The sequence below is a fragment of the Tilletiopsis washingtonensis genome (assembly GCF_003144115.1).
Source record: "Tilletiopsis washingtonensis strain MCA 4186 unplaced genomic scaffold FA09scaffold_27, whole genome shotgun sequence".
In the NCBI taxonomy this organism is placed as follows: Eukaryota; Fungi; Basidiomycota; class Exobasidiomycetes; order Entylomatales; genus Tilletiopsis; species Tilletiopsis washingtonensis.
Window position 1 is genome coordinate 259,839 of NW_020312024.1, and position 14,673 is coordinate 274,511.

The 14,673-nt window shown below is 68.5% G+C and overlaps 6 protein-coding genes across 6 annotated transcripts; 3 read left to right on the forward strand and 3 right to left on the reverse strand.

Moving 5' to 3' along the window:
* The first annotated feature begins 962 nt into the window (after positions 1 to 962).
* FA09DRAFT_332707 (hypothetical protein) lies at positions 963 to 2,340 on the forward strand. Its single transcript, XM_025743571.1, has 3 exons — positions 963 to 1,795; positions 1,961 to 1,974; positions 2,145 to 2,340. Exons 1-3 carry the CDS (start codon positions 995 to 997, stop codon positions 2,176 to 2,178), a joined length of 849 nt encoding a protein of 282 aa, XP_025595083.1. The 5' UTR covers positions 963 to 994; the 3' UTR covers positions 2,179 to 2,340.
* A 17-nt stretch (positions 2,341 to 2,357) lies between these two features.
* On the reverse strand, positions 2,358 to 2,728 carry FA09DRAFT_332708 (hypothetical protein; the record flags this gene model as incomplete). Its single annotated transcript, XM_025743572.1, has 1 exon — positions 2,358 to 2,728. A coding segment is annotated over exon 1 (191 nt), but the record flags the coding sequence as incomplete, so codon positions are not given.
* Positions 2,729 to 2,841: 113 nt separating this feature from the next.
* On the reverse strand, positions 2,842 to 5,996 carry FA09DRAFT_363462 (kinase-like protein; the record flags this gene model as incomplete). Its single annotated transcript, XM_025745593.1, has 5 exons — positions 4,235 to 5,996; positions 3,783 to 4,094; positions 3,322 to 3,639; positions 2,898 to 3,226; positions 2,842 to 2,854 (listed from the first exon to the last, which is right to left on the reverse strand). The coding sequence occupies exons 1-5, from the start codon at positions 5,906 to 5,908 to the stop codon at positions 2,842 to 2,844; spliced, it is 2,646 nt and encodes an 881-aa protein (XP_025595085.1). The 5' UTR covers positions 5,909 to 5,996.
* Positions 5,997 to 6,480: 484 nt separating this feature from the next.
* On the forward strand, positions 6,481 to 8,673 carry FA09DRAFT_344555 (hypothetical protein; the record flags this gene model as incomplete). Its single annotated transcript, XM_025744652.1, has 3 exons — positions 6,481 to 7,297; positions 7,372 to 8,538; positions 8,609 to 8,673. Exons 1-3 carry the CDS (start codon positions 6,715 to 6,717, stop codon positions 8,671 to 8,673), a joined length of 1,815 nt encoding a protein of 604 aa, XP_025595086.1. The 5' UTR covers positions 6,481 to 6,714.
* Positions 8,674 to 10,045: 1,372 nt separating this feature from the next.
* FA09DRAFT_332710 (hypothetical protein) lies at positions 10,046 to 13,274 on the forward strand. Its single transcript, XM_025743573.1, has 8 exons — positions 10,046 to 10,223; positions 10,583 to 11,519; positions 11,599 to 11,864; positions 11,950 to 12,080; positions 12,155 to 12,355; positions 12,425 to 12,782; positions 12,858 to 12,954; positions 13,016 to 13,274. Exons 1-8 carry the CDS (start codon positions 10,057 to 10,059, stop codon positions 13,019 to 13,021), a joined length of 2,163 nt encoding a protein of 720 aa, XP_025595087.1. The 5' UTR covers positions 10,046 to 10,056; the 3' UTR covers positions 13,022 to 13,274.
* On the reverse strand, positions 13,193 to 14,347 carry FA09DRAFT_332713 (mitochondrion protein). The gene is made up of 5 exons (XM_025743574.1): positions 13,812 to 14,347; positions 13,577 to 13,725; positions 13,488 to 13,493; positions 13,416 to 13,425; positions 13,193 to 13,353 (listed from the first exon to the last, which is right to left on the reverse strand). The coding sequence occupies exons 1-5, from the start codon at positions 14,287 to 14,289 to the stop codon at positions 13,331 to 13,333; spliced, it is 666 nt and encodes a 221-aa protein (XP_025595088.1). The 5' UTR covers positions 14,290 to 14,347; the 3' UTR covers positions 13,193 to 13,330.
* Positions 14,348 to 14,673: the final 326 nt, after the last annotated feature.

The following is a 14,673-nucleotide window of genomic DNA, read 5'->3' on the forward strand; positions in this document are numbered from 1 at the left end:
CCCCCCACCCCCCGGAGGGCGGCAGTCTGCATCACTCACCTAAGCTGCGCGATCCACTGTCTCACCACGTCCCCCTCCTCCTCCTCTTCGCCCAGCTTGGCGCTCCACTCCTTCCCCTCCCTCTCACACGCGCGTGCCTCTTCGAGCAAGCTCTCCTCTACGCCGCCATCGCGCGCCCTTGCCAGCGCCTCGAGCTGCGCTTGCAGGCGGATGCGCGAAGCCTGGCGCAGCAGCTGGCGCGCCAGCGCGGGCGCCAGGGCGCGCAGAGAGGGGAGAAAGACGCAGTGGTCGGCGACGAGGAGGGCGCGCAGCTGGGCGCAGTGTGCACGCAGCAGCCGGCGCACTTGCTGCCTGATCGAGGAGAGGTGCAAAATAACGCGCAAAAGGCGGGGGGGCAAGTCAGCGCCATGCCCAGAGAGACCGCAGCGTGCAGCGCCCGCCGCCGCCGCGCGCCCGCGAAACAAAGTAAAGCCCAAAACGCACTGCTCGAACACGCCCCTGCCACTCCTGGCGTGCAGCGGCGCAAGGGCCTCGTGTAGCGCTTGTAGGGCCGCAGCAATGCGGCGTGCGGCGTGCGGCGCGGCGAGCGAGGCGGCGGCGCGGAGAGCGGCGCGGCAGGTGGCCAGGGCCTCGAGGCGCGGCAGGGCGGCGGAGGAGGAAGAGGAGGAGGAGGAGGAGGAGGAGGAGGAGGAGGAGACGGCGCCTTGCACATGCGCGGCGAAGAGCGAGGCGAGAGACGCCGAGGGAGGGACGTGCATCGCCGTCGCACGCGACAGGTGAGGCTGCGAGGGTGCGAGGGGGAGGTGGTGGTGCGCAACCAAGGCGCGCACGGCGACTCAAAGCCCAAGCCAAGGCGGCGCCCAGGCCAAGGGCGCAGCGGCGTGCGCCTGTCACGTGCGGCGCGGCGTGCACGGACCAGCGCAACACCCTTGACTTTGCCTCGTTCCCCCCTCTTCTCTCTCCTCCTTCCTTGCCCATCACCCATGCACTCAAAATGTCGCTCCTCACGCGCCTGCCCTCCTCCTCTCTCGCCCACGGGCTGCTCACCCACATTTCCGATGCGCGCTCCTCCATTTCCCCCGCGCGCGCGCTGGCGCAGTGGCACGCCTACCGCGCCGTCTTTGCCGCGTACGGCTGGACGCTCTGCGAGGTGCCGCCGTGCGAGGAAGCGCCGGATTCGGTGTTCGTCGAAGATGTGCTGCTCTACCTGCCGTCCTTCACCGACGTGCCTGCCGCACTGCTGCTCACGCGCACGCCCACGCCCTCGCGCGCGCCCGAACGAGTCGGCGCCGCTGCGTTTGCCTCCTCCCTCGCGGCCTCGCGCGGTCTCGCCTTTCTAGAGATGCCCGAAGACGCGCATCTCGAGGGCGGCGACATCCTCAAGCTGTCCTCTTCACGCACGCTCTACGTCGGCCAGACGTCTCGCACCTCTGCGCGCGGGCTTGCGGCGCTGCGTGAGCTGGCCGAGCCGCGCGGATGGCGCGTGCTGGGCGTGCACATCGACAAGGCACTGCATCTCAAGAGCGCAATGACGGCTTTGCCCGATGGGACTATTCTCGCGCATGCGCCGCTGCTGAGTGAGGAAGCCAGAAGGCTGCCGCGCTTAAGAGAGGTGCACGAGGCGGAGGGCGTGGCAGTGGTGCATTTGAACCGGACGGCGACGGCGACGGCGGCGGCAGGAGAGGGCAGCAGGACAAAGGGAGCACTGCTCATCAGTGCCGCGGCGCCGCGCACGGCGCAGATGCTGCGAGAGATGGGATGGCACGTCGAGTGTGTGCACATCGATGAGTTCGAGGTACGTCGCTCTCTCTCTCTCCCCGTCTCTCCATGCTACTCTCTCTCCTCTCTCTCCTCTCTCTCTCTCTCGCCCTGCAAATGCGAGCAAGATCGGCTCACCCAACCCCCACTCATGCGCTCGGCGCCTTTCACTTTTCGCGCGCGCGCGCCGCCGGCTTTGTAGAAGCTCGAAGGCTGGTCAGTCTTTTCCTCCCCCTCCCCATCCTTTCTTGGGCGGCGCGCGCGCATGAGAGAGGGGCTGTGAGCGCCCACTGTTTGCCTACGTTTTACTGACCACACCAATGCACCTCTCCCCCTCCCCCCTCCCCCCCTCCCCCCCCCTCTTTCATCGTCGGCATACCTCGCAGCGTCACTTGTCTCTCGGTGCGCATGCGCTCTTAGCCCCCCTCTCCTCCCCCCCGCGCAGCTTCAGCTCTGCCCATCCTCTCAAGTTCCCCCCCCCCTCTTCCCAAGCTTTTGGCACGTCAACAACAAGCGGAACGACGAAGGGCGGGGCGTCCAGGGAGCAGCGAGGCGTGCCTCGAGAGCCGGGCATGATGAGGGGGCAAGCAGGGAGGGGGGGGGGGTATGATTCTCATTTCGCCGCTTGCGAAAGAAGAGAAGGCAGAAGGGCACACCTTTTTGTGTGTGTGTGTGTGTGTGTGTGTGTGTGTGTGTGTAGGTGCAGGGCGCTCGGGAAAGCTAGTCAGTTGTGGGGGAGCGTTTGGAGCAAATAAGCGAGGGTGGGGAGCAAAAGGGGAGGAAAGGGATGCAGAGCGAGAGAGAGAGGATAGCATGTGTGTGTGTGTGTGTGTGTGTGTGTGTGTTCGTGCGCAAAAAGGAAGACGCCGTCTGGAGGGTGAGAGAGACCGTCGAGGACTGAAAGGCCCGCAGCATCGGGGGGGAGAGCGGAGCGCGGGTCCGGTCATCGAGGGGAGGCGTTCGATGTGGGGAGGGGGGGGGGGGGGGGGGGGGGGGGCAAGGCAAGCACAAAGTCAGTTTCCGAGGCCAAGCCTTCCCGCCCGCCCGCCTCTCTGCGGTGTGTGTCGGGGGGACTAGCACCACTCACATCAGCGAGCTGGTCCAACTGAGCCTCGTCCATCTCTTCCTCCTTGACATACAGCGCCAGGCGCTTTACCAAGTCTCGAAACTCGTCCTGTGCAAACGTGATGGTGCGTGGGCGCGCGAAGGCGTCGTCGAGGAGCATGTGAATCGTGGCGCGGCGCAGCGCGTCGTAGCGCAGCGCCGCGCGCAGGCTCGCCAGCAGACTGGGCGCCACCTCCTCGGCGTCGGCGGCGGGCGTGCGCGTCGAGGGAAAAGGGATGACGTGGGCGCGGTCGGTGATGCGCTCCAGCTTGCGGTCCGAGGCGATGCCGTCGAACGGCGGACGGCCATAGACCATCTGGTAGAGGATGCAGCCGAGCGACCAGACGTCGGAGGGCATGCCCGCCTGATGAAATCGTCATCAGGCTCGCATCAGTTTTGGCGCGCCCCGCATCGAAGGGCAAATATGGGGGGGGGGGGGGCGTGGCCCACAACACTCACCTTGTACACGCCGCCCTGTCCGCGCGCACACAGAATCGTCTCGGGCGCCATGTAGTTTGGCGTGCCGATGATCTGGTCGCGCGAAATGTGCACCGTGCCGAGCGGAATCTTCTGCGCAATGCCAAAGTCGATGAGCTTGAGGCGCGCGCCGACGAGGAGAAAGTTGGCGGGCTTGAGGTCGGTGTGCACGAGGTGCGCGCGCACGTGGATGAACTGCACCGCCTCGAGCATCTGCATCCAGTATGTGCGGATCTGCGCCTGCGTCAGAGGCCCGAGGGAGAGATGCTTGGCGAAGTCTTGATCGCCGACTTCGATGAGCTGCGCCGAGGTGGGATGCAACAAGGGGGCCGGAGGAGGGGGAGGGAGGGAGGAGAGGCATCAGCAGGTGGTGCGGCGCCCCTTCTGCAACGGAAGAGCCGCGACTGAGAAGGGGGGGGGGGGGCACAAAGGACAAGACTCACGATCTTCAGGGCCGAGCCGCTCAACTTGTGGCCAAAGTACTTGAGGATGTGTCTCTCGTTTCCCTCTTCCTGCGCCAGGGCCTGCAGCGTCTCGACCTCCTTGAGCAGCTCGGTGCGACAGTGCGGCTCGAGGCGTTTGAGGGAAATGTGCTTCATGGCAAAGAGGCCCGTGTGCGCCTCGGGCACCGCCTCGATGCTGATCGAGCCGTCGGGAAGCGCCACGGCGCGGTTCAGCGGCCCGCGCACGGCCCACACCGACGAGAAGCCGCCCTCGCCGGCGCGGAAGAGCTTGGCGAACTTCTGCCCGCGGAACTGCGAGAGGAGCCAAGGAGCCCCATGCGGCCGACGTCAGCGCTCGCGACCTCTCCCCCACACCTAGCATCGCGCCCTCTCTCTCTCTCTCTCTCTTTCTCTTTCGAGAGGCAACGACGCGCGCAACGCAAAACACTCACCGTAGTCTCCTTGCAAGCTGCCAAGCCCTTGCCGTGCCTCCTGTCGCGCACCACGAAGTCCTCAATCTCGGCCTGTCTCGCAATCTCACTCGCGAGGGCCGTCTGGTAGTGGGCCAAGTCATGTGCCTCGAGCTTGAGGCGCAGCTCCATGGCCTCATCTCGCGCGCCGCCGTCTTCCTCTTCCTCCTCGAGCTGCAGCGGCTGCACATGCAGCGGCGCAAGAGGCTGCAGCACCGCGGCCTGCGACAACACAGGCTTGGCGGCAGCGTGCGCGAGAGGCGTGTGTGGCGCCGCAGCAGCAGCGACGTTGACACGGCTCGAGGCGCCCAGTGGAGCTCGTGCGGCGGCGGCGGCGGCGGGTGCGGCTGCAGTCGGCACTGACACGGCACGTTCTGCAGCGCCGCCTGTGGGAGGCGCAGGTGCCAGTCGATGGGCGTCGAGTGCGGAAGGCATGCCCAGGCCAAAGCCTGCGCCCAACGGCTGTCTCCTCGCGGCGGCGGCGGCGGCGGCAGGATGTGCTTCGGAGCGCAGCGGCGCAGGCTGCGAAGCGGCGAGCGCCGCACGCACCGGCTCGAGCTCTTCCTCCTCCTCTTCGTCCGCGCCCAAGCGCACGACGGGACTGGCTTGTTCCTCTCGTCGCTCCTCCTCGAGCGCCGCCTCTTCATCCTCCGCTTCCGGCTCCAGCGCAGTAATCAAGACGCGCCGCGCAGGCACATGCGCACTGCTGGTGCGCCCCGTACTGCGCAGCGCTCGCCCCACACTGCGCGGCGCCGCCGTCGCCAGGGAGCGCAGCGTGCCTGCGCCGGCGCGCAGACTGCGCGCCATCGCCGGTGTCTCGTACGCCGGCGCCGCCGCGGGCGCGGCCGTCGCCGCCGTCGAAGTCGAGGCGAAGGCAGCAGAGGCAGCGTCGAGGTCGGGCGAGCGCGACGGCGACGGAGTGCTTCGCCTTGCTACGCTGGCACCTGCCGCGTGCAGTGCATGTCGAGCCTCGCGTGCGGCCGCTGCGGTGGAGGAAGAGGGCGCCACGCCTGCGGCTGCTGCGCCGTCGGCGGCGCCGAGGGAGGAGCGTGCAGAGGACGAGGCAGAGGTGGAAGAGGCATGGCTGGCCGCTCGTGCATGCGGCGGTGCCGTGGCTGCAGCAGGCGCATACGTGCCACTGCCGCTGCTCGAGCGCGGCGGCGAGGCAGCGCCGGGCGCGTGCGGTGAGGCACTGCCGCTCGAGGAGCGCGCTGAAGAAGCGCCGGCGCCGCTGGGCGAGCGAGAGGAACGTGGTGCAGCACTGCTGCTGCTGCTGCTGCTGCTGGCGAGGCAAGCCAGGGGCGGCGGCGAGGGCGAGAGGCCCATGCTGCTGCCCAGCGTGGTGCGCACTTGGGGCGCGGCCGCGGCGCCGAGGCGCGACGACGAGGCGTGCGCCGCAGAAGCAGCGGCCAGTCGCGAGCTCGCCGCGGCGGCGTGGATGCGCGGCGCAAAGAGGTAGGCCCTGCCACTGGCGGCGCCGCTGCCACTGCCACTGGCAGCGCTGCTGCTGCTGCTGCTGCCGGCGGCGCTGGTGCTGCGCGCCATGAGGGCGGCGGCGGAGATGGCCGGCGGCGCGGGCAGCGGCGAGTCGTCGTCGGGCGAGTGCGGCAGATGGGCGCGGCTGCGCAGCGGCGTCGAGGGCGGCATGGTGGCCATGGTGCGTGCGCTGAGGCCACACGGCGTGTGCGGCGCAGAAAGCAGAGAGAGCGGCGTTGAGGGTGAGGGGTGCTTGAGGAGATGGAGGAAGAGCGCAGGGCATGAGGCTTGTGGCAGGGCAGACAGCTCCTTCGCAGCGCCGCCGCGCGCGGCGCGCGCGCGCTCCTCACGCAAGCTCGGAGCCGCGCGCGCAGGCGCCGCCGCGGCGCAGCGAGAGCAACACCTTGCACGTCTCTCTGCCAGCGCCCTCGCAGCCCATCGCACCTCTGTAAGCAGCACGCTGAGTTCCTTCGTGTATATGCCATTGCAAATCCTCACCGAGCTCTCAGCACCGTCCAGGTGGCAGCGAGGCGGCGCGCCGGGCGCTGGCGGTGCGGCAGACACGCGCGCGCGCCGATCAACACCGAGCTGCAGCTGCAGCTGGCCAGGCACGCGTTGCGTCACGTGCGCGCGCCATGCGGCTGCAGCCAGCCGCGCCGCACGCACGGGCGAGCTCCTGTCTCTCGCCGCCCATTCTTCTTGGCGCACTCTCGCCTTGTCTCCGCACCCTCACCTCCCATCTCGGCGCAGCACCTCTCTCACACCCTCCTGCCCATCACGCATCACAGCGCAGACGCAGCATGTCGCGCAGATACGACGAGCGCGACTACCGCGGCGGCGGCGCAGGCGGCTACGGCGCCGCAAGAGACGAGCGGCGCGGCGGCGGCGCAGGAGGCTATGGCGGCGGCTATGGGTGAGTGGCGGCAGCAGAGCCGCGCGAACGGCAGAGCGGCACGGCGGCGTGCGTGTGGCAGACGGGCACGGCCATGTGCGCACCCGCGAGATGCCCCACGTCTGTGGCAGCCCGGCGAGCACGGCTGCCTTGGCCAGGCAGTCGCTCAGCCTGCCCCCTCGCACCGGCCAGCACGTGGACGCCAGCCTCGCCAGTGACTGGTGTTGCAGCGCGGCCACGCACCTTCAACGCACAAGCTTGCGCACGTGCATCTCTGGCCTGCCTGCTCACCCACCTCTCGCGCAACAGCCGACAAGACGACGACTATGCGCGCGGCTCGCGCTCCCACCACGACTACGGCCGCGACGGCTACGGCGGCGCGCACGGAGGCGGGCACGGCGGCGCGTATGACCGCTACGACCGTGGCGGCGGTGGTGGCGGTGGATACGGCGCGCGCTCCGACTACGGCGCTCGCAGCGGCGGCGGCGGCGGCGGCGGCGGCGGCGGCGGCGGCGGATGGCGAGATGCTCCGCGCGGAGGCTACGAGGCCGAGCCGCGGCGCAGTCGCACGCCCGAGGGCACGCGCAAGCTCTCGGAGCGCAAGGTGGCGCACTCGCGATGGGACCAGAAGCCGGCGGGCTTCGAGGAGATTACGGCCATGCAGGCCAAAGCTACTGGTGCGTTCACAAGCCCTCCGCGCGGGCAGACCACCGCCCCCCCCCCAGGGTTGCTGACAGGCCCACGCACGCAGGCATCTTCGGTCTGCCGGGCCAGAGCCGCGGCGGTGCCGGCTCCGGCGCCGCCGGCACCGGCCTTGCGCCTCTGCGTGTCGGCGGCATTGGCGGCATTCCCGACGCCGCCATGCTCGCCGGCATCGCGGGCGCCACGACGGCCAATCGAGGCGCGCGGCGCCTGTACATTGGCAACGTCGGCCCCGGCGCCACCGAGGGTGCCATGACCAAGTTCTTCAACGAGCGCATGGTCGAGCACAAGTTCATGACGGCGCCCGGCGACGCGGCCATTGCGGCCCAGGTCAACGGCGACAAGGGCTGGGCCTTTGTCGAGTTCCGCTCGGCCGAAGAGACGACGAACGCCATGGGCTTCGACGGCATCGTCTTTCAGGGCTCGTCGCTCAAGATCCGGCGGCCCAAAGACTACCTCGGCCCGGACATCCAGCCGCCGTCGAGCGCCCACGTGCCGGGCGTCATCTCGACCAACGTGCCCGACGGGCCCAACAAGATCTACGTCGGCGGCCTGCCGACGTACCTGCAGGACGAGCAGGTGATTGAGCTGCTCAAGGCCTTTGGCGAGCTGCGCGCCTTCAATCTCGTGCGCGAGAATGGCAACGGCGCCAGCAAGGGCTATGCGTTTTGCGAGTACGTCGATGCGGCGCTGACGGAGGTGGCCTGCGCCGGGCTCAACGACATGGAGCTGGGCGATCGGCGGCTGGTGGTGCAGCGCGCCAGCATGTCGCTCGACCGTCGCCCCATGCCCACGACGGTGGGCGGCGGGCAGCCCCTCGGCCTCGCGCTGCCCGTCGCCGCGGCCGGGCCCGCAGAGCCGACGCGCGCCATGATGATGCTCAACATGGTCACGCCCGACGAGCTGCTCGACGACGTCGAGTACGGCGAGATTCTCGAGGACATTCGCGACGAGCTGGCCAAGTTTGGCACGCTGCTCGACGTGCGCATTCCAAGGCCGCAGGGCCAGAGCAAGGGCGCCGCGGCACAGACGTGGAAGCAGACCGTCGACGGCGAAGTGCCGACGGCAGAGGGCGAGAAGAAGGAGCGAGAAGGCGTGGGGCGCGTCTACGTCAAGTTTGACAAGGTGCAGCAGTGCCAGATTGCCCTGCGCGCGCTGGCGGGCAGACAGTTTGGCGGGCGCACCGTCATTTGCGCGCACCTCAACGAGTCGGACTGTGAGTGTCTTTGCGCTCGGCGTCTCGCTGGCGATGTAAGATGGGGACGCTGACTCTTCGCTCTGTGCAGGGCCCAGCGACGAGGATGGAGGCATGGAGGGGGACGCTACTACCTCGGGCATCAAGACGGAGTGAAGGCTGCCTCTCTCTCTCTCTCCTCTGGCCTGCGGGCGCAGAGCTGGGTAAGCTGGACCATTCGTGCAGTGGCGAGGCGAACTCGCAACAATGTCATGAGTGCGGAGAGTGCCGCCTTGCCCATGCGTGGTGCTTTGGCCTGATGCCTGATGAGCATACGAAGCATGGGGTGGGTGCAAGCTTGCAAGGAGCAGCAGGAGGGGGAGAGCCAGTCGCCATGCCTGCTTGCTTGGCCGCTCGCGTCGGTGCGGGGGGCAGAGAGTGTGCAAAGCCGCGTGCCCGCCGTTGCGCTGCTTCGAGGTCGAGCTCAGAATCGGCGACGGGGCTCACAACAAGGCAAAGCAGGCGCGCAGCTTGGCGTTGCGTAAGAGATGGGTGTTGAGCATGCCTCGCCTGCCTGCCAGAAGACCAGATGCCCTTTGAGCTGCGCCCAAGTGCGCACACGGCGCGCAAAGGAGCACGGCGCCGGCGCTCCTGGCGGCGAGCCTGCTTCTGGCGCCCTCTTTGCCTGCCTTGCGTTCGGAGGATTGAGTTGCCTCTGCTCGCTCGCTTCTCGATCCCAAGGGCTCTCTTTCTGGCGCGCCGGGACGCTGCGCCAGCGAAGCTGCAGAGCGCTGCGGCTGCGGCGGCGTGCTGCAAGGGTCAGGGTGCAGCGCCGACGGAGTAACGCTTTTGCGCTTGAGATGCCGGCGGCGGCGGCGCGGCGAGGAGGCTTGGATGGCGCGCGCGCACGCCGGCGCCAGCGCCGCCGGTCGCACGCTCGGGCGCGGGCAGGCGAGCAGTCTACAGCCAGTGTGTGCATCTTGCGTGCGCGACGCCGGCGCAGACGCGTAGGCGGCGGCGCGCCTTCTCTCCGCTGCCGCGGCGCGTTCTCTGGTGCCAGCAGCAGCCCACAGAGCAGCGCGAGATGCGCCTCCGGAGGCCGCGATAGCTGCTGCCTCTCCTCTCCATCACGCCCCGCACGCACTCAGCCCGCTTGCTGCACCTCTCGTCACCCGCCGCGCCGCCTCGTTCGCTCATCCTGCTTCTCGGCTCAGCCCACGGCTGCCGCTCCCTCGTCGCTCGTCCGTCTCGAGGCGAGGCCAGCCGGCGCGCGTCACTCCTCGTCGCCCGCCTCCGCCCGGCCGTGCGCCGCCCGCCGCCGCCGCCGCCGCCGCCGCCGCCGCCGCAGCGAGAGGGCCCGCCATGTCCGAGAAGGGCGCGTACCTGGCGCCCGCGCCGCCGCCGTATCGCTTCCACCAAGTCTCGCCCACGCCCTCCTCCTCGCGCCCCGTCTCGCGGCCCTCGTCGCCGCCGCACGGCGGCTCGCTGCCCTCGCCGCTGCCCGCACGCGGCGGGAGCGGCGGCGTCGGCGGTGGCGGCGGCGCCAGCACGGCGGGCAGCATGGCCGCCGGCGGCCTGGCGCAGCTGCCGCGCCTGGCGCACGCCTGTGCCGCGCTGCTGCTGCGCCGCTGGAAGAGCGTCCTCTTCATCGCCCTCTTTGGCACGCTTGCCGCGTTTGGCATGTTCGGCGCCATGTGGACCGAGTGGCGCGAGATGACCTACTACCGGTGAGTGTGGGCGGCGAGGCGAGTCAAGCTGGGCATGCGCGAGGGCGGCCGGCTGCTGCCCACTCGGCTGCAGCGCGCGAGTCAAACTGAGCATGGGCGAAGGTGGCCGTCTGCTGCCCACTCGGCTGCAGCGCGCGAGTCAAACTGAGCATGGGCGAAGGTGGCCGCCTGCGGTCCATTTGGCTGCAGCGCGCGAGCAAAGCCGGGCACGGCGAGGCGGCCGGCTGCTGTCCATTCGGCTGCAGCGCACTCGCCCTGAGCAGTGTGCATGCTGGCGCACAGAGGCTTCTGCTGGCGGTAGCAGCAGGCAGGAGCAGCGCACCCGCACTCGCTGCTTCTCGTGCTGACGCGCCCCACAGCGTCGACCCATACCCGACGCTCGTGCCCTCTCGGCCACCCGGCTCGCCCGCCAACGCCGCGGCCGCGCCGCTGGGGCAGCCGACGACGCGGCCGATCAAGCCCGTGCCCAAGTTCGGCGCCTGTCCGGGCCCCAAGAGCGGCGTGCCGATCCCCCTCTCGCCGCTGCAGTGGTACGCGTCGCCCGAGTCGCACCCCATTCCGCTCGTCGGCTCGTACGCGGCCGTGGGCATGGATCCGACGCGCTGCCTCACCTACCGCGACCGCTACTCGATGTACACCGACGAGGCCCTCGGCATCACCTACCGCACCGACGTGGATGATGAGATTGAGGAGGCAAAGGCAAAGAAGAAGCAGATGTACGACGACGATCCGGACAATCTCAAGCCGACGGCCTCGAGCAGCGCCGCGCCAAACGTCATCACCGGCGGCCAGCCGGCGTTCATGGGCAAGCCGGGCAGCAAGGATCCGAACTCGCGCAAGCATGCGCAGGAGGCCGCCAGCCGCAGCGCCAACGCCGCGGCAAAGGCCGCGGCGTCCATCAGCGCCGGCGGCAAGAGCAACAAGAACTACAAGCGGCCCCTCGTCGGCTTCAACGCCACGGACCCGCTCTTCGGCCCGCGCAAGCCGGCCAAGATGCACGAGGGCGAGTGGGAGCGCTTCCTGCGGGACCGCGTCTGGAAGGCCAACCTGCGCTCGGAAGAGCTGGGCCCGATCTCCTTTCCGGACTGGCGCGCGCTGATGGATGCCTGCTTTGAGAAGCGCGAGCGGGAACGAGGGCGCGCGGGCGGTGTGGATGCGTTTGATCCGGCGAGCCAGCCGCTGGCGGACACGATTGCGCAGGAGATGCTCGACGACGACGTGCCGCCCAAGTTCAAGACGAATCCGGACACGAAGCGCACGGCACTGGTGATGCGCAGCTATGAAGGCTATGTCTGGGTGAGTTGCGGGCGCGCGCAGGCTGAGGCGCAGCGAAATGGGGGGCGGAGCGTGCGCTGACGAGTGACGGGCTGCTCAGCGCGAAGACGACATTCTCAACATGCGCGCCCTGATTGCCGAGCTGTCCCTCAACAACCCGCACACGCCGTACGACATTCGCATCCTCGTCGAGGTGCACGGCCGGCATCTGTCGGTGTTTACGAGCGAGTGGGACCGCCTCAACGTGCTGCGCTCCAGTGTGCCGCGCGAGTTCTGGGGCATGGTGGAGCTGTGGACCGAGGATGAAATGTGTGCCCTCTACCCGGGACTGCCGGGCAAGTTCCTGAACCACATGATCGCACAGAGGTGAGTTGCGCTGTCCCGCGGCTTGACGTGCGGCCGAGCTGCGGCAGAGGCGGTGGGCGCTGACACCCGCCTTGCCCGCGCGCAGCTCGTACCGCTCGTGCCTCATGGCGCTGCAGAAGTTCTACCTCGACCACCAGGAGTACGACTTTGTGTACAACTGGGAGATGGACGTGCGCTACATTGGCAACTACCTCGACTACTTTGAGGGCGTCGAGGGTGCGTAGCAGCTTCTCCGTTGCTTCTCGCACCGCCGCAGCGAGACGCTGACACGCCGCTCTGCCGTGCTGCAGAGTACGCGCGCAACGAGCCGCTCAACGTCGGCATGGACAAGTACGACAGCTGGTTCGTGCGCAACGTGACGGTGTCGGAGGAGAACTGGGGCAACAACGAGACGCTGCAGGTGGGGCGCGGCGAGGAGGCCGACCTCATCACGCTCGGCCCCATCTTCGATCCGCGTGGCAGCGGCTGGTTCTGGGAGTACGATGTGCAGAGTGAGTGGGAGGACGAGGAGTGCGCTGCACGCAGGTGAGGGGGAGCGCGCTCACATGCTCTCGCCACAGACTACCCCAACGGCGAGGGCACGCATCGCCGCGCCTCGATCGGCACCAACATGCGCATGTCGCGCTCGCTGCTCGACGCCATGAATGTGGTGAATGCCGAGGCGAAAAAGTCGCTGCACTGCGAGGCGTGGCCCACGACGCTCGTGCTGCACTCGCAGCTGCCCAGCTCGCACGAGCACAGCTTCTACCCCGAGGCCGGCTTCACACACAACCTGCCGCTGCCCTTCAAGGGCGTCTTTGCGCCGCACCCCGTCTACTTCCGCCACTACTGGGACGCAGAGGTGCTGCATGCCCGCATCAACAGACCCGACTTCTACAAAAAGGCAAACGAAAAGGTCATGCGCGACAGTGCCTTCTAGTGAGTGTGCACGTCGGCGCGCCGAAGGGGGAGCCAGGCTGACGCAAGCGCCAACGCGTGCCCTCTTGCCTCCAGCTACGACGGAGCACATGCAAAGGAGATCTACGTCGGCTGGAAGGAGCGGGACGACGTGTGCCGGGCGCCCGTGCTGCTGCATCCCATCAAGCGCGTCGTGAGTCTGTGCTGCCGAGCACGTGGCTCTGCCGCTCCACTCACGCCCTCGCCCCCCGCAGGACTGAGCGTCAAGCGGCGATGCGCGTGCCGCCATCGCAGGACGCATCCTGCGCTTCTCGCTTCCCTTCCCTGCTACGTGGTGATGCCTTCACGAACCCCTCGCTGTGGCCTCTTCCTTTGTCCCCCCTTGCCCCTGCCCCCTCCCATCCTACAGTTCCCCATCTCGTCTCCCCCTACCCTCTCTTCACGTGTGCCCTCACCGTCGACACTGCCTCCAAGTCGCTGCCTCGTGCGACCAAATGCAAACATACAGCTCTCTCGGCCCCGATGCGCGCCCTGTGCAAAGGGATGTATGGAGAACGCGGAGCGGCGGATCACCGGAACATGCGCAGATAGGCTGCGGAAGGGAGAGGAGTGAGCTGCAGCCCATGCAACGCCGGACAGACGGGGCGAGCGCACCAAGAAGTAGCTGCAAGGGAGGGGAGCATCAGCGACGCGTGCGGCAGCGCGAGGCACGCAGGCAGCACTCACCGCGCCCTGTCCACCGCCAAGTCCGCAGCCGGCAAGTCTTCGACGTCAGCTCTGGCCTTCTTTCCACGACTCCACATCTGTGGACGCACCGCACCCGTCGCCACACCCGTGAGCGTCTGCAGCACGTTGAACTTTGCACTCTGGATGCTCGTGCGCAGCGTTGCAATCTCCGACTCGATGCGCGTGTCGACCTCTTTGATCTTGAGGGCGTGCACGGAAGACTCGTCTCGGATGCGGCCTGCACACCGAACAAATTCAGCACAAGCAAGCGGGGCGCGCTGGCGAGGAGAGCAAGAGCTTGGCGCCCGCGCGCGCGCGACGCACCCTTCTCGAGGTTGAGATCCAGCCGCACGCCGGCCGTGGTGCGCGTGATCTCCTCTCTGAGCTTCTGCTTCAGCTTCTCCACGTCGGCCATGAGGCGCTCGTTTTCGCTCTTCATGAGGGCAAACTCGTTGCGCTCCAGCAGCTGGATCTCGCTCTTGAGGCGCGCAAAGTCGACCTTCTGCGAGTAGCGCCAGCGCTCGGCCTCTGCGCGCGGGATGAGCGACGCCTCGAGGTTCGCCACGGCCGACGAGACGGCCGCGTGCAGCGAGGCGACGAGCTCCGAGGCTTGCTGCCGCGTCAGGCCCGACGACTCGAGGCGCGCGACGAGGGCGTGCGTGTCGAAGTGCGAGGGCGGCGTGTGCATGTGCCGCGGCGAAGAGGGAGAGGTGGAGGCGAGCAGATGTGGACGCGGCCCGACGCTGCCGAGGCGAGCCGCGCGGGGCAGCGCGAGCGACGAGGGGCCGGCCCGCAGAAGCATGGCGGATGAGGCTGGAGAGAGAGAGACGGGGTGAGGGTGACGCGCTGTGGGGATGACGAGAGTCAGGAGCCAGGCGCCGCCATGCTGCTCGTCGTCGGCGTGGGTGCACGGCGGCACTCACTCCACCGCCGCCCGCTCCCCGCACGCGCTGACTAAGCACAGCGGCCACCGCATCGTTGCCCATCGTGTCCTCGCTTGTCTGCCCACCGGAGGGCGCTGCTTTTGCTTCCAAAATGCTTGAGTCGTGTGTCTTTGACAAGCCTCAAGGTCCCTGCAGCGTGTGTTGAGGCAGGCATGTGGCCTGGCGCGGTGGACGATGCATGTGCGCACCACCCGTTCGCAGAGCTGGAGCTGCATGCTGGACGTGCGGCGCTCCGCCTGGCT